The sequence below is a fragment of the Blennius ocellaris genome, assembly GCF_963422515.1.
Source record: "Blennius ocellaris genome assembly, chromosome: 14".
Lineage (NCBI taxonomy): Eukaryota > Metazoa > Chordata > Actinopteri > Blenniiformes > Blenniidae > Blennius > Blennius ocellaris.
In genome coordinates, this window is record NC_137663.1 from 18,812,228 (window position 1) to 18,830,317 (window position 18,090).

The window sequence follows — 18,090 nt, forward strand, 5'->3', positions numbered from 1 at the left end:
TATGAAACGATAACACTGTGGTAATAAATCACAGATTAGGGAATAATTAGATGTGTAAGGTAATTAAAGACACACACATTTGTGTCGAGAGGCAACTATTAGTATTACTAAAAACAGTTCAGCACAGGGAAAGGCTCAGACTTGTAGCTCTTAACACACACAAAACCGCCGCTCACTAACACCACCACTCACACCGTTTGGGTTTCTCTGACCTTGGGAGAGATTTCCAAATATCGTGGCACTTGGTATCTTTGAGCCTGTGGTGCGCCCAGCTGCATAATAAACAGATCTTTAAGAGGGCGGTGTGAGCTCATTACCGCTGTGATGAGCGTGAGTGACACCCAGCCTTATTGTTGGTGAAATATTAATGAGCCCGGGGTGATCTCCTTCCACTTTCACACACGCCGGCTGGCCTTTATCCCCCCCCCCCCCCCCCCCTTTTAGCACACAAATAAGACAGTCGGGCTGTGAATTAGCAGAAAGTCTCACATGATTTTGTCAATATTAATGGGAGGTATTATCCCTGTCTGAAAACAAAATTCTGACGAAATGGAGACGTCTCTCGGCATTTCTACCATCACCTGTCAAAGACCAGCCGGCACGTGAGCTTCGCAGCCTTTCAGAGCAGACATTTGTAAGTTTTCATATCCACATGTGAGTTCAGATTAATTTAGGAGATTAAAGAGAAAAAATATTTTTGCCCTTTCCTTAACATGTAACACCCCCCCCCACCCTCCCCCCCATCGCTTCACACAAACCCATCACAGTGTGAGCGTGTCTGCGTGAAACGTGGACTAAAACACACACATTCACAGACATTACAGATGAAAGCATCTTTCACTAAGTGCATCTGATTCACCAGTGAGACTTCCACTCCTAATGTGCAGTACTTTGAACAGATCATACCCACTTCCTTTGAAGCGAATGTAAAATGACAATCACTGATTCCAAAAAAAACAATGGTACACAATATACAAATCATTAAACTGCAGTGTTTTCACACTCCATGGCAAGCACAACAATGATATGTGAAAAATATCCGGAGGGGCAGAGCGCACAGCGTTGACCTAATGAGGCCAACAAAGACATACGTTGAGAATATAACTGCAGCCCACTGCGGGTTGTTGCGCTTTTTATGTTGCTGATGCTCAGACGATACACTGTACATGCACAGCAATTTTTAGACACTTGGTCGTTTTCTCCAACCGTAATATAAATGTACCCTTACATTTAAATAAGATCTAACACATTGGATGGTTCTTGTTTTTTGTTTTTTTTCTTTTTGTTGGCAGCCTTATTCTTCTTTCATTGTTCATTTTGGAGCAAATCATTCTTTACTCTTGGCCTCAGCGTCTATGTTGATTAACTGACATTCAAGTCCTAAAAGATAAAAGTTAAAGAAATAAAACTCAGCAGAATTCATGTGAGCCTCTTGGAGTGCGAGGCGTATGGCCTGAATGAATATCGGCTGTTTAAAGCTCAGAGGTGAGAGACGCTGCTGAGCCTCTGGAGTTTAAATGGATGTGCAGCGCAGCATCACACAGTCTGAGTGCTGTAAATGACACAGAGGAGCCTTTTGGGACCTGTTTGCTTAAAGAGCTCAGAATGTTGAACACAAGCGATGCACGAACAACATGCTGGAGTGAAGATCTGCGACGCTCAACCATCCATTCATAATTTCAATCCATTGTTGGCTCGTCTCATCTTGAAACATTCGTTCAACGTTTAATCTCAGAACCCGCCGATAAAAGTGTGCGCCTCACGTTTTAACACCTTGTCAGTACAGGCGGAGCTGCATGTATTCATCCACTGGAAATGTCCTGAAGGAGTTCAAGTTAGTTAGGAGTGATCTCCTAAAAGCTGCGAGGTCCCAAAGGAAGGCAGAACAGACACTATAGTCCTGAACATCAAACACCTCTAATTTACCATGAAGTCCTTGAGGAATAGTGAATGAACATAACCCTGTGACCGAGCGGTTCCTATCCGTCACGGCTAAATGCAGATGAAGTTATTACAGGATGCTCATTGTTTTCCCTTAAACACTATCACCTGTTTTTGTTCCATGCGTGGAAATAATAGCAAGTGATCGGCAGGTGCACGCACACACACACACACACACACACACACACACACACACACACACACACACACACACACACACACACACACACACACACACACACACACACACACACACAAAAACATCCACAACTCCGCTCACATCCATTCACAAGTCGTAACTGAATTCCATGTTTTCTTCATATGTTCAAAGAGGGGCAAAAGTTGAGGACAATAAATTCTGAGAGAGATGATGATGAAATGATGGTGTAACCCTTACTAACGTGCCATACGTGCACTTGGCATGCAGCGTCGACTTTTCTGACTTCTCAGCTCATACACAACATTCAGACAATGAAACTGCGTATCGACTGATGGACAGCTTTGACTACTGATTGAAAACAAATCTCAAATATATCCGCAAATCAGGTTTGATCCCAAGTTGTTTATATCGGCTTGTAAAGTTTTGACAACTTGAAAACGTCATAAAATCCAGTTCTCATCACAGGTCCTGTGTCCAGCGGGGTTATTATAAAGCAAGAAGGAGACCTAGAGGTGGCCCTGCATGTGATTATGACATTTGATAGCTTGTTCTATCCAGTGATAAGGTAAAGTGTACTTTTGTCGTGGAGACGACAGGGAAGAGCTGTCACGAGGAGCACCTTGGATTTCTCTCGTGGTGCGCAAACAGGAAGCCCTCAGTGGACCAATTAATACAGATGGAGAGAGCAGTCAGCGATTTCCTGGGAGACTCACCAAATTCACCAGCTACTGCTATCTCTATCTGGTCTCCATTACGGCCACACTTATCTAGATTGCATCAGGCTGCCTTTCTACAAATGTTTCAAGGCTGTGCTCATATGGTGGCTTTCACATGGGCATTTTGCTGAATAGCTCCTCTGCAGCATAGCTGTCCCTTTAAATCTATCAGATTAATGCAGATGGACAGTGTTACAGTCTTACATGGATCCTTTGTTCAAATTGATTACAATCTACAAGATACTGAGTTCCCAATGATGGATCTTCTGTGATTGTGTGCCATCAATTCAGGTTGGATATTTCAGGTTTTCTTCTCAGTAACCAGGCACGCTCCTCAGTGGACATATCTATCACAGACTGTGACAATGGGATTTCACATCAATATGTAAATTCAGCATAACTGGAAATAAACTCATTGGTTTTGGCCAAATGATACTGTCACAGAGATGCAACTCAGCAAATGAGATAGAGGAATGGGTGGACTGGGAGGGGAGTCAAAATAGAGGTGAGGCGGAGAGAAAACACTAGGTATGGAGAAAGAGAGGGAGCGAGTGAGCGAGAGATGCAAATCCCATGGCAACAGCCACCAGAAAACAAGTCTAAAATAGGGGGCAGTGTCCGCTATTACTATAGCAACAGGAGAACAGCACATTTGCTAAGCTTTGGGATTTGCTAAAAAGAGAAAAACAAGCTTTATTCCTCAAAAAATTCTTGCTGATAGCCATTACCAGTGACTTCATGTGGTTCCAATGGCTGTGTTGTATTAAATTGGCCTTTATGAAAACAAAAGAATAACAACTCACAGTCTGAGGTGAATAAATCAGCTGTGATTATTTTGCAGACACCCTATTACTTCATTGTGTAGTGAGTGGACAGCTGACAGCGAGAGAATATACAACTTGTCAATCATTGCAAAGACACTATATCCCAGTGGGGTCAATACAGATACAATTATAGAATATTACGAGAAAAAGGCATATTGTATTTAAATCACTTTCAAGTTTTCTTAACAGTCACACTCATCAACCATTAACTATTGTCTTGATGTGACTGACACTAGTGAAAGTGTAAGACAATTTAGCTGAGCCTTCATAGCCTTTTAAAAGTGCTGCACTCCTCTCCACACCCCGTTTGTTTACCTGAAACATGTGCAGTCTGTGCTGCAGGAGAATAAAAAAAAAAAAAAAGATAACAACACAGTGATGCTCTGCCTTGCCTACCAGCGACCAATCATATTTCAACTGGAGCCAATTCCAACCAATGAGAGCGCAGCAGACTGAGCCGGCACAGCCAATCACAGCGAGGAAGGGACTACTGATGCAACGGAGATGCAACAGACTTCCACTAAACAACAAAGTGTGTTGTGAATCAAATAGTCCCTCCGCAAAACAATACCATGCCTCATAGTAACGTACAGTGCGCGAGCTGCAGCGGTGTGTACGGGAGAGCAGCATCCTCCTGAATCAACCCGCCCAGCAGGTTGTGGACGGTGATTTAAAGGAGCGGCTGCGCCCCGCCGAGCACAGAAACTCACGCGCCCGTTCGTCTCTATGGCAACAAGAGAGTCAGGAAAAACAATGACAAGCGTGTCCCGTTACGATAACTTCAGTTATTTAAAGTCGGTGCTAGCTATCCTCAGCGTATACGGAATAATTCCTGCAATGTACAATTGAATTAAAATTTACAACAAACCGGATGCAAAAATATCAATTTCACTGTCTTTAATTGTTCGCCTCATTATTTCACAAATCAAAAAGGATGACAAGTAATCCCTTATATCACCAATTCCAGGAATTACAAGTAATTCCGCAATTAAAATTGTAACTTTAGTTTTTTTGTTTTTCTTTTAAGACGAGCGCCTCGCCACAGAGCGCGAGAGCGCGTGAGACCTCCTCCGGCGCGCCGCGGCGGGAGGGGCGGAGTGATCCACGCTGAGCGGCACGCTCTATCCCGGTGACGCACTCGGTTGCTAGGTGTGAATGAACTGATGCTTTGTGACAATTAAGCCGCTCCTCAGTTTACAGGTCGACCACAACAAAGCAACATCTCGCCGTCTACTTCTTCTTCTTTTTTTTTTTTTATTTGCGTTGTCCCGGATATTCCGAGCGCGAGCATGGCTCTTTAATTCTCTCCAAGTTGTTGGACCCTGGAAAGAAGTCGTGCTTTGCTTTCGCAACGCACCCCCAAGTGCTCTTCACAGTTTTCTGCAAGAATGGAGTAAGTCTAAGTCTTTCTACTCCGTCTGCACGGCTGCTGCCTGTTGTTGTTGTTGCTGCTGTTGTTGTTGTTGCTGCTGTTGTTGTTGGTCATTTGTGTGTGGAGTGATTGTTTGGTTTCTGTTCTTAGAAACAGTTTTCATTAATTTCTCATATTTATGTAGAACTACTAACAACATTGCTTCCTCAAATGGTTTACTTTAACTGTGTATGAGACTCAGCGTTGGACACCTTTGTTATGTTTATGCTGACTCCTGTTGACGCACCTTAAACTACTAACATCATGACATCGTGACATGACTTTCCAGCTGCATGTCTTCCCTCCCTGCATCTTCATTAAGACCTCTTATTGTTAACTAAACAGCTTAAGCAATTCAAATAGAGGTGATTAATTTGAAAGGAACATGGCTTGTGAACAGCTGATCCCCCATTAATCCGATTTAACCAGCTGGGTGTCTCACTTAAAGAGAGATTTACTCTACCTATCAACAGTTGGGCCCTTGACGGCGTCACGAGGTCCCACGTGTTTTGAGGACTTCAACTAGATTTTTCTCCGAGGCAGCTCAAAGCCCAGAGGAGACTGCTCCCACGTCTGCATCAGACACTCAGCTTTTGTTCTGCCTCAGATTCTCAATGTTTTCATCAGAGTAAAGTGTGTGTTACCTCTCGGTGCATATGACTGACAGCTCATTTCTGTAGAATCTCACAGACACCGTTGACACCATCGAGCCCGTCGGTAAACTGAATGAGCCGAAACGTTTGTTTTGTATATTCGCACAACCCTCCTAATCTGTGTTTCTGTTTGCCCTCCAGGTGTCATTATGCCCACCCAGCCCTGCTCTCTGTGGCCCATCTGTCAGACCCCGCTCGCTCTCAGCATATGCTCGGACTTGGACTGAAGCAACGCACCAGCAGACAAAATGATGGCAACATCAGCTCCTGTTTGGATGGCTCTTCGTGTCTACCCGGCAGACCCCCTCGCTCTCTCTCACCCACAGGCTAACCACAGCCAATCACAGGGGTGCAGGGGGGAGGTGTCAGAGGAGAGTCAGCACTTAATTGGTGAGTTGCAGCAAGTGCGCTTTTTTATATTTTTCCCCATTTCAGGTGGGCTCGGCACTGCAGCACATTCGTCCTTCTTGAACAGTAAGTAATAAACTAGCTACGTTCGTTTCGTCGACGAACCGCAACTTCGTTTTACATTTTTGTTGCCTTGCATTTTCTTACCGACGTTCGGATTATGACTTCTGACAGCCGTTGGATGAATTATATTTCTATATTTGCATGAATGTGTGTTTTTTTTTTTTTTTTTTTAGCTACATTATTTTCCTCCATCAAACATTTGTCACAAATGCTGTTTGGTTTTTTTTTCTCCCTTCCTCGATAGGTGATGGTCTCACTGACTGGATGACGGAAGAAGTGGATTTCTCCTCGTACCTCCCAAACCCTCCTTCCCCTCCCTCCTCCACCAATGCCTCCCTTCCCCCTTCACCCCTCCAGAATGATATCCAGGTGCCCTCTGACTTGGAGGTCATGACCTCTCTGCTGCAAGAGGAACTCGCCCAACTCGAGGACTACTTCCTGTCTGAACCACTGCCTGAGAAAGGGCCGAGGCTGGGAAAATGCGACAGGGGTCCACAGCCGGCGGGTCCTCAGCCCTTCAGTCAGCTGCCATACGCATCATACTCTACGTCCAACCAATCGGAAACCAGCCCACTTCTTGTTACCCTGGCAACCGGAGAGCTGGACCTGCTCAGCATCTGTGGCGGGCCCATTGGGCGATCCAAAATTCCAAGACACGCCCCGTACAGCTGCAGTCGCCCCAGTGGGTGTGGTAGGAAGAGGGTTCCCGATGGCGTGAGGCTCAGCGAAGGCTACGACAGCAGTCTGTTGAGTTCCAAAGGCAATAACTCAGGTAACTCGGCCGTGACCCTCGTGAGTAATTACAGCTGCGTAGAGGACGACCAGCTGGTAGGCAAGAGCTACTGTCTGGGTAGTGCAGTCGAAGTCCGGCGATGTGCAGTTTTATCCAAAGAAGAGAAAAATTGCTGTTTCACCCAAGATGCGATCGGTGGTGGGAAGGCTGTCGGTGGTGGATTTGGCTTTGGTGGGTCATTCGATGTCCCACACAAGAAAGAGGATCTGTTGATGTACAGCATGAGGGAGGTCAGCGCAGGTACAAGTAACAACGAGGTGCTCAACAGTATCAAAGCCAGCGTGGAGGTGACAAAGGCCTCCGTGTCTTGGAAAGCCGACAGCAGTGAAGCTTATCTTCCGACGACACCGCAGTCGGAGGCCTACCACAGCTTCCTGGGCAGCATGAACGAACAGGTGAAATCAGAAAGTCTCCAGCTTGGTCAGCACGATTTACACTGTCATTTCCTCGAGGATCAGGGCCCCGAGTGTCTTCTGATGGCTAGGGAGGGTCTGAGCATGGAGTCTCCAGGCATCAGACAAGCATGCAGGCTGAAAGAAGACCAATGTGCTGTGAAATACGAAATGGACCACCTTCCGGCTGAAGGTGGGGAGCGCAAACAAAAGAAGCGAGATCAGAACAAAACTGCCGCTCACAGGTGAGTGCAAACTCTCTACTCGGTGCTACCATTTGAAATTCCACGACGACAACAAAACTGAACGTCTCAATCTTTGTTTTGCTCAATACAGGTATCGCCAGCGGAAAAGGGCGGAGCTCGATTCCTTGGAGGAACAGCTGCATTGTCTGGAAGGCAGGAACCGGGAACTCCGGGACAAGGCAGAGTCTGTAGAACGCGAAATCCAGTACGTTAAAGACCTGCTGATTGAAGTTTACAAGGCCCGTAGCCAAAGGCTCAAGCAGGACAGCACAGCGTAACACCTGAAGAGCACACAACAGGGAAAATGCCAAGCGCTCTGTGTCTTTAAAGTCTGTCCAGAATTGAATGTTTCTATATTTTTTTTAAACGGCGAGGGGGTGATTGCATGCTTTGCTAATGTAAAAAAAACAAAACAAAAAAAATAAACATTTTTGTTCTACTTTTTAGCATTTTAAATCAATATTTTATCCAATGCTTCCATGGCTTTCGCACTCAAATCACTGGAGCCTCCACTGTGGCATTGCAAAGCTTTAAATGACAATCATTTTGAAAGAGGTCTCTCGCCTCAACAATCCAACAGCTGAGTTAGAATCGACTCTGAAGAAGCAATGTTTCCCATGATGCAGGTTTTTTATATTTTTGATAGCTTTACATTCAAATCGATGTCAGCAATATAACATATTTTCTATTGTATTTTAAGTTTTTTTTATTTTTGGGCAATCATTGTGTCACCCTTTCCTATATTGTGTGTTGTTGCTATTATTTCTTTTGGAACATGCCTTCCAAATCAAACTTCTAAAATGATTTTGTTTTTTCTGTTCCTTCAACATCGAATACTTAAAATTGTTTTAATACAAAAAAAATATGAAAACTGCTGTTGAAAATGTATTTACTTTTGCAGCAGCAGATTGAACCGCTCGATACCGAAAAGAAGAAAAAGCATCTTCAAACAAAGTTTGTTTTTTTTCCTATTTCCTTTTTGCACTTTTGTTTGAATTTCCAAAACATTTTCGTGATTTAATGCTGCTTTTATTTTTTCACAAAGCTTTTCATGACTTCAGGTTATAGAGCATCCACAGTTAATTGGCAATGGGATGTGTATATTCTTAGGAATTTGACCTTGCTTTGTCTTATGGTTTTGAACTGTAATCGGATTCCTTTTTTTTTTTTTTTTGCTGATGTTTAATTGCAATCAATGCAACATTTTCTTCTGCTGCAAGTAATTTCTGAATTTCACATTGTGACCAAGAGAGGATCAATTTATCATCAATACTGTTTCAAAGTTGTAAAGTGGAGGCAAGGTTTTCCTTATTGTTTTTTGCATATTGCAATATATACAATCTGTTTTGCAGCTCAGGATATGCAACTTCATCCTTCAGTTTTACAAGCATCAGAAGAATATCTAGAGCAGCTGTGGAGCTGTTCTTTCATTTTAGGTTGCAGAGATCTCAGCAACAAATTGGTTTTCCTCATGTAAAAAAAAAAAAAAAAAGGTTTTCCATTTGTACAAATATTGTAATTATAGTGGCATTTTAGCAGCCTCACTCTGCATGCCTTTGCATAATTGTACTCTTTCTCTCTGAAATAGGATATGTAGAATTTCTGAATTAAGTGGGGATTCTTTCTCTAAACTGCTTGTTAAAGGCAATAAGTTTTTTAGGCCTCTGGCTGATCTGCACTAATTTGTAACAACTTTTGTATGTTCAGGGAGAAGAGCGTTAACCTTTTTCTTTGTGTGGAATCAAATAAATTATCTCATTAGATTATTTGTTCAGGCTTTTGCGGTTGGCTTTCGTCTTGAGACGTTTCTGTCTCAAATATTCTGGAGTGCATTTTGTTGCTATTCTAAGCAAACGTCAATGTTACACATGCCTATGTCGAAGGTCGTTTTTCTTTTTCTATGCATATTTATTTTACGACAATCTTGGAAATAATAGTGGTCACATATTTATATTTTATTTTTGTTGGTATTTTTAGGTAGAGGAACTCATGTCGTTTGAGCGGTGTACTATCAACTGATTGTTAAAACCAAAAAAAAAAAGAAAAAGAAGGAAAAAAAAAAAAACGTGTCCTGACAGCACATTTTAAAGATCTGTTGAGATTATTTGTTCACATGCGCCTTTTTCCCTTCGTGTGATGTCAGCCCTCCCCCCCCCCCCTAAAGAAATAAAGCGTGTCATCAACTCGGTCCGAAGTGTGTGTGTGTGTGTGTGTTTGTTTTAGTTTGTAGTCGATTTAATTAGTCGACTTGTTATCTTTAGTTGTATAACATATTTAGTAAGCGATGCAGAGGTACAATGTGATTCTAGAATGCGCGCAGCGTTGCGGTATAATTAATGACCAACCTGCGGGCCTGGTGGACTCTGACACGCGCTCCTTTTTCTCTCGACACAAGTGAGTGGAATAAAATAATTAAAAAAAAAGAACAACCTTTATTAACAGCGGAATCGTCACAAAGTTTCATATTAATATCTAACAAATCGGTTAAAAAAAAAAAAAAAAAAAGTGTGCGTCTTACCAGCCCGAAAAGATCGTTTAGCCGTCTGCGTCGATCCGGAACTTAACCCAAACAGTTTTAATCCGACTGCAGCTCAAGAAAAGGGAAAATGGCCTCTTCGAATATTGAAAAAAATCAAATCTAAAACCCGCCATGTGATATAACAAGCGCAACTTTTAAACTCGTATACAACTTGCAGAGGAAAACACTCCTATTGCAAAAGTTTATATTGTGCGTCTACAGATTTTATACATAAAAAAAAAAAAATTACAAGGGAAATCCAGTTGTTTAAAACAAACGCATTTTCGCTCAAAGTTGCAAAATTGTATCGATCCCCTAAAAACTATTAATTTAAGAAACAGAACACTTTCTTAAGGAAATAACGAAACGGTTTTTTTTCTGCAGCAGGATGATGAAAGTGTAGAAAGATTAGATCTTTTCCAAACACGTCTTACAGCCGGTCAATGAGCTGCTGATAGTGACGCTCTGAAGAGGCTTTTTGTGAAGCTTGAAGAAGTTTCTTCTTGGCATCAAGGGAGAGCAGAGCCTGAAAAGTAAAATAAAATAAAAATTATACATATATATTAACATGATTGTAAAATAAAAATAGGGCAATATATTTTAATTAATGGGACATTTTCTGTAGATTTAACAAGTGTTTCAAATCTGATATTAAGCATCAGGCAGTTTTAGATTTGTAGATGTGTTAAAATGTAAGAATCACACTTGTAATGTCATCCATCCTCTTGTGACCTGTTTAGTTTCTCCTCACCTGGCGCAGGGGGTCATGCTGGGTGTACCGGCACAATGCTGCTGCGGCAGCTTTCTTCACTGCATCATCTGAATCTGTGCAGGCGGCTCTCAAAAGCACGCTGGGCACACTGTGGTCCAACAACAGGCTCATGGCGCCCTCAACCTCCGCCAGGTTGCCCAGGGCTGCACAGCAGTGACGGCGTGCGAAGGCATCAGAGCCTGTGATCAGACAAGCCAGGACAGGCACCGTCCTCTTGACCTCTTTCACCCATCTTCTCCCTTCGTCAACAGTCTGTCTGTTTTTGGTTGTGGCCTGCAAACACTGCACTTTGCCATGTTCCGCACCTGTAGGTTCACTACTCTTCCCATCAGATTGATCCTCTTTACACCCAACTGCAATATATCCCAACCAGTTTACAACCGACCTGCAAGCCGCCCTTTGGGCAGGCATGTAGGGGTCGTGAAGACACTGAATCATACCTTTGAAAATGTCAATCTGCTGGGAGAATAATGTAGGAGGCCTAAAAGGATTCAAATATCCCAAAAGCCTGCATGTTGCAGCCCTGATCTGGTCGTAGGAGTGACTCAGTGCCTGACGCAGCACTGTCGCCTCCACGTGAAGCTGAAAGCAGGCAGAGGAAGAGGAACAGCGGGCTACACTGGACAACACATTGAGGAGTTCCACTGCAGAGTCCCACAGCTCAACCAGCTGCAGGAAATCAGCGAGCAGGGAGCTGGCACTTCTGGTGAGAGTCCGACGTGCTGAGGCTGTGGGCTGGCTGTCGCCGGGCGCTGAGAAAAAGCCAAAAGCGGCTTCCCTGAGGCGGGAAAATGAGCGGCCGGGATCACACAGGAGCAAACGGCACAGCAGGGCAAGAGGAAGCTCCAGCACGGAATACGGGGAAGCTAGAATCACCTGCCAAAACATGAAAACAAAATCATCCAGACAACTCGTCACACATCAAAGCGCCAACAACAAACAGAGCAGGGATCTCCCAAAAGCACAGACATTAAGATATACAGTACTTGCATGCCAGACATAAAGCCGAGTGCAAGACTCATCCCGCATTGCGTCAGAGAATCACGTTTATGTGCCAGGTTCTTTATCGGAGTGCGAGAAGGCCCCGAACCTGCAGGAGGTGTGTAACAATCCCGCAGCTGTCGTACAGCTGGAGAACGGCCGACAGGGTGGGTGGAGGCAGGTCCAGGGCAAACGGAAAACACAGTAAGCTGCAGCTCAATGCGGAAAAGTTGCGGTGACTCAGACGCGCAGGAGAGCCTTCGGCGAACACATCGAGACTGCAGGGTTGGAAAAACGTAACACTGAATAACGCTGAAGCTGTGGTGCAGGTCATGAGGTCCAATGAAGACGTTATGAAGCACTAACCAGTCGGTGTCCAGTAGCCAGCCCAGTGTGGACACACACTTTGATTCATGATCAGTTAGAAAAGGGACGCACGAGTGTGGATCCTTGGTAAAGATATGCAGCACAATAGAGAGGAATGAATACAGCCCTGAAATGAAGAGGGGGGGGAAAAAAAAAAGAAAGAAAGAAAAATAAGTCATCTCCATAACAGCGTTTAAACGTCGAGTGGTTTTCAGAGGATGTGTATAGTCACCATCTAGTGAACAAAAGTCAACGTTTAGTGTTGTGGTGGTGGCAGAGGTCCCAATCTTTTTCCAAAGGCCCAAAAGCAGAGCTGGACTCAAACACGACGATGACGCAGAGCCATTGTCATGCTGTTAAAACAGACACACACACAAAAAACAGATGATAGGTGATACGTCTCACTATGAAGGGAGTTCAGTTCTATTTCAACTTTCGTCTGACCTCAGTGAGTGTGAACAAGAGTAAAGATAGGAGTCCATCACAAGGTCGCCAATCAGCAGGAAGTGACATTTGCAGCTGAAGAGGCAAAAAAAAAAAACTCAAGTAACAAAACTTTCATGAAATCCTTTCAAATAATTCTTAAATAAACATACATTCTTCGATTCAGTACCTTGCATGAGTCAGTGACCAGAGCATTTATTAGCCACATCAGATTCTCCACATTGACCTGGACGTCCACATCACATTGTGTAAAGAGAGACAAGAGTCCGGCTGCCAGAGGCTGAAAATGGGAAAAAACAAAACAAAACAGCGACGTCACCTCTCATAAAAACAGGTTTGATGACAAAAATCTTCTGGCAGGAAAACCAAACAGATGGCATGAATGGTGAACGTTATTTCAGGAGGAACTTACTGCTAAAGGTCTGAGTGCTGGATGTGCAAGAATTAAACTGAAGGGCTTCGATAAATCTTCCAGTCTAGAAATGAGAGACGGTGAGCTTGAAATGACTGTGATGTGTGACAGTCAGGATGTACAATCGTACCAGAGACACACACACACACACACACACCTATGTTCATTTTCCACCCAGTCCTTGTGCCTTCCCCAGAAGATCATCAGGAGCGTCATCATTTCTTGGAGGACGGGGACGAACCAGGGTTGCTAAACAGAATAACAAAGTACAAAGAAATCAGAACCACAATTGATTTCGTTGAACAAAGAACCACTTTCAAGTAATAACCTTGAAAAATGTGGAGTTCCCCACAGCAATATGGATCAGGTCAAAGAGGACATGTGGCAGTCCAAGTTTAAGGACAACGTGCTCCGTCGTCTCAGGGTCACAACTCTTTATCAGGTTATGCAGAACCTTCAATGCTTGTTGAATCTGCATATCTTTTACACAACCAGATGTCAGCTGGAAAAAATACAAAAAGAACAACTAATCCAAATTTGATTCACTGAGGAATTCATTTAAACGCAGTTCAAACTTGTACTCGGGTTACTTGAGCCTTGAATTCCAGGATCTTGGGTTCAAGTTGAGATACGACGGTGTGGTTTAATGGTTGTTTTTGCTTCCTGCTTGTGTCGGTTGCTTGAGACACCTTCATCCAATAGTCCTCATTATCAACATCCTGGGGGGGGAAACAAGACATAACTCACACTGTCAAGCAGTTTATTTATAAAAAAAAATGTTTTAATAAAAGCAAAAATGTCCATTAAAAGGGAAGATTTACTGCTGGATTAAAATAATAAACCATTTCGGTTTGCCATTTTTGTTAAGAGCGAAAGCAGCCGTCACTGACCTGCTTGTGCAGCGTTGCCAGACTGTCCTCAGTGATCTCCAGACTATCAAATTCTAGCTTATAGTCGACGCTGATCTGACTCCTGCTGAGAGAATAAACCCAAAACAGTGAATACACACCTAATCCCGCTTTGGGGAGTAAATTGTATTTGTATAGTGTGTTGCTGTAAACACCTGTGTGTTGATGTTGTGCATTCTTCGACCGGTGAGGTGAAGGTTTCATTGGCTGCCTGACCGTGGTTAACTGAACCGTTATTGGAAGAGGGGTTGGGGTTGCTTACACTTGCGGGGGCAGTCCCAGGGACGGTCCCTTCATTCCCTGATGAATCCTTATTTTTCTGGTAATGTACATTGGCCCATTAAAGCAACCGGCGTGAATTACAACAAAAACTAATTTCACAAGTCAATCAAAATCAATGGAGAACTTACAGAGGTGCCGTGACTGCCGACCGGTTTTCTTCTGTTGGCATCGTCCCCTTGTTGCATGACTTTTCTCAACAATCGGCTCTGTCCTGACGTTGGCGCAGACTTTTCTGCAATTTGCTTAAGTTTCTGTTTCTGCACGTCTGGACTGGGCCTGATAGTCAAAGGGCTGAAAACACTCGAGTCTGACAGCACTGCAAGACAGCGTCATGAACAACAAAAACAAATCATAGACGAAAAAAGGTTAAACACAATGGTGATATACAATTTATATATAAATTCGAACAGCCGTTTCACCTAAAACGTCATCAGCAACATAGGGGTGGTGCAAGAGGTCTGGCCAGGTCAATCGTTTCGCAGGGTCTTTGGTCAACAAACCTTGTAGGAAATTCTGTAAAAGAAATATTACTAAATCAATGATCAGAATTTGTTAACTAAGGGGGAAAAAAATCAATGCTATATTGAGCTGTTCAGAATTGTTTTCTGTTAGTTCTTTTTCTTCAGGGGATATAAATCAATAATAGTTCAAATTGAATGAGAATTAATTTTGCCGGGTTTTTTTTGTGTGTTTCTTTTTTTTTTAATGGATTGTGATTGTATTGAAAACAGAAGTACTTGGATACTCTACCGTGAAAGTGCTGCTCATGGTGTCTGGCCATTTGACTTGAGCGCTCGCAATGAGCTGCACCAGGTGCAAGATGGAGTTGGTATAGAACGGGGGCGCCCCCGTGTGGAGCTCATAGAGGATGCAGCCCAGAGACCAGAGGTCAGCAGTGTGATCGTAAGGCTTCTCCCCCACCAGCTCGGGGGACATGTACAGTGGCGTCCCCTTGATAGAAGTCAGCACCAAGGTGGACACGCTCATGGCCCTGGCAAACCTGCAAATGACATCGCACTGTGTCCTTCATTCTCTCATGTCATCCACTTACTTTATTTCTGAAATCTGTGACGCGAACCGACCCAAAGTCGCACAGTTTGACGACACCAGTTTTCCCCAAAAGGATATTTTGTGGTTTCATGTCACGATGAAGGATGCGATGGGAGTGTAGATAATACAGAGCTGAAACCAGTTGGCAGGCAATCTCGCGGACCTTCGGGGGGGTGAAAAAGACCTGGTTATGTCCGGTAGAGGTATTGAAAAGTCAAATTTACATTCCAGGGAGTACCTGGTTCTCCGGTAAGCTCCCATCATCTTCAAGAATCTGGAACAACTGCCCCTCTGCATACTCAGTGACCACAACCACCTGGAGCACACACAAGGATCGAAAACATTTGGTGTGAATACAATGAAAGGTAGTAAGTGGTATTAGGGTTTGTTTGTTTTGTTTTCTCCAGGAAAGATTTAGCCATTTGGGTGCATTTGTGTGTTTTCTAATCATAGTTTGTGTGATGATTCAACATATTTCTATGCACTTTGCAACCAAGGTGGGCCTCACACGTCAGTTAGAATAGATGTTGCACCTGCTTCTTCACACACACAAGATCAATATCTTTCACAGACGACTGACTGAGAGGAGGCGATCGTGTTTTCTGAGAAAGTCACAAAATGTATATGACACAAAAGTTACCCCCCCCCCCCCAAAACAAAACAAACAAAAAAACAGGAGGCCAAAGCAGCCTTTTCAGAACATTTTTATAAAGCTGTTTCCACCAGGAGGCACAACAATCTACACATCAGCTCTAAGCTATGTAAAATATTTTGCTTTTTTTTCTTCTTCTTTTTTCTCACGAAGCATAACTTCACCATCCACAGAAAGCACACCTCAGTCTCAGTCTCAAAGCTGTCAAGCAGCTGGACGATGTTGGGATGTCGAAGTCCTCTCATGATCTCGATTTCTCTCTTCAGGCTTCGCAGCTCCTTTTGAGACGCCTTCGGCATGAACTTCAGGGCAACCACCTGAAAACATGCAACAGACACTGAAAGGGTGTTGCGGAAACGGAGGGGACAGCGATGTGCGCTCGTAGGTAAAGTTTACCTGGCCGGTGTGTTTCTTTCGTCCTTTGTAAACGCGGCCAAACGAGCCTTCGCCCACCAGCTCCAGGACGTGATACGAGTTCATGTTGACAGTTGAACGCAACCGCGGGCACCGGAGAACGACGTCTTTCAGGGCCGGTTGTTACCGCTTAAAGTGCGACAGAAAATACACGGATAGAAAGACGCGGGGTCATTAACTTGACAGGATAAAACATAACTTTATCTGCATGTGGTCTTCTGTGGCTCTACTTTTTTTTTCCCAACGGGGCTGTTTTCTGAGCTGGGGTTGGCTACTTTAACTGCCGACACAGAAAACACACCAATTTGTGGTAAAGTTTGAGTTTTTACGCATACACATGTTTTATTTTTAACAGAGACAACTAAATAAATATTTCCAATAGAACACTTTCGGTTAAGTTACTTCTTCATTGTCTAATAGTGAATACATGATAGGCTTTTCTGCGGACAGCTTGTGGGTTGGGGTCTTTCCCCTCGCAACGAGTTGACTGCGTTCCTAGCAACCGGCACAGAACAGAAAACAAAGGAGAGAAAATCCTCTTTTTGCATAAAACACTCATTAAACGTTTAGTACAAGAGTGCTACACCAGTTAATCTCACCTTTGGATATTGTGGTCGTGTGGGAAGTCTAAAATGTTGAGATTCCCACTCTAAACTCATCCTCGAAACCAGCAGTGTCAAACATAAGGCCCGTGAGACAAGACCGGTCTGCAAGAGGCAATAATAATAATAATAATAATAATAATAATAATACCTATTAGGGCTCCACAAACCACTGAGGACATTCAAAATGTTTTGAAAAAACATTGAATTTCAAACAAATTTCTCGTAGTGGAGACCACGCAAAACCGAGATCCAAACTGAGCTATAAGTAATGCTGCCATGAAATCTGGCTCAAATCATGTCATAACAACTATTAAATTTAACTTTCAATTTTCTTTGGTCGTATGCTGCAGAGTATACATGATGAAAATGTATATATTTTCAAAAAACAGACAATCACTACCAAAAATCATTACAATATCAACATGAAGTCAATTTTAATTAAACTCTGGTACAGAATATAGTAGAATGGCCCCAAAATGTCGACAGCCAGACAGGCAGATAACAGGTTGAATACATAAGGACGAATTGATGAATCAGATCAACAAAGCATTGTCTATCTCAACACTACCCACCCAGAGCAGCCTTTTTGAATTGCAAAATGTAATTCTTTCCACAGCCCTACTCAGGTGCATTGTAACATAAAATATTCGATTTGGGATGCCAGTCGAGTGTCCACCAGGTGTCGTATGTGACTCACGGATGGGAACAATAAAAAAGTCAAACTTGTGTGAAGGCTCCCTGAACTATTCATTTGAAGAAACCTTTGCTCAATTTTAGAGACTTGGATTATGTTCATAGTCTATTTTCATTTGATATATGTCCAATGGACACTGGTGTTCTATTAAAATTACAATGTTTTTCAGTCCCCGTGTCCTTGTCAATGTAATATGATAACACCCCAGATACATTTAACCTATCGCGCTGCTTTTATGTTAAAAATTAAAAGTTTGGGGATAAAATTCCTCTTTACAAGGTGTCTCGAAGTGTACATTTAGCGAGTACATTGTTTTGAAGATAATAAGAGTATAAAGAGTCTCAATGCAAAACGAATTCATCACTCTGCAGAAACTTGACAGGCGT

At 43.2% G+C, this 18,090-nt stretch overlaps 2 protein-coding genes across 2 annotated transcripts; one reads left to right on the forward strand and one right to left on the reverse strand.

The window, feature by feature from the left end:
• Nucleotides 1–5,953: 5,953 nt before the first annotated feature.
• atf5a (activating transcription factor 5a) lies at nucleotides 5,954–7,884 on the forward strand (the record flags this gene model as incomplete). The annotated part of the gene is made up of 3 exons (XM_080509008.1): nucleotides 5,954–6,095; nucleotides 6,421–7,606; nucleotides 7,698–7,884. 3 exons carry the CDS (start codon nucleotides 5,954–5,956, stop codon nucleotides 7,882–7,884), a joined length of 1,515 nt encoding a protein of 504 aa, XP_080365134.1.
• A 2,322-nt stretch (nucleotides 7,885–10,206) lies between these two features.
• On the reverse strand, nucleotides 10,207–16,498 carry stk36 (serine/threonine kinase 36 (fused homolog, Drosophila)). Its single transcript, XM_080509010.1, has 20 exons — nucleotides 16,388–16,498; nucleotides 16,174–16,308; nucleotides 15,578–15,655; nucleotides 15,372–15,502; nucleotides 15,040–15,289; nucleotides 14,709–14,802; nucleotides 14,418–14,605; nucleotides 14,163–14,326; nucleotides 13,990–14,071; nucleotides 13,690–13,818; nucleotides 13,428–13,601; nucleotides 13,257–13,348; nucleotides 13,100–13,163; nucleotides 12,857–12,967; nucleotides 12,688–12,762; nucleotides 12,476–12,596; nucleotides 12,244–12,370; nucleotides 11,987–12,155; nucleotides 10,876–11,772; nucleotides 10,207–10,650 (listed from the first exon to the last, which is right to left on the reverse strand). Exons 1-20 carry the CDS (start codon nucleotides 16,469–16,471, stop codon nucleotides 10,555–10,557), a joined length of 3,261 nt encoding a protein of 1,086 aa, XP_080365136.1. The 5' UTR covers nucleotides 16,472–16,498; the 3' UTR covers nucleotides 10,207–10,554.
• Between the last annotated feature and the right edge of the window lie 1,592 nt (nucleotides 16,499–18,090).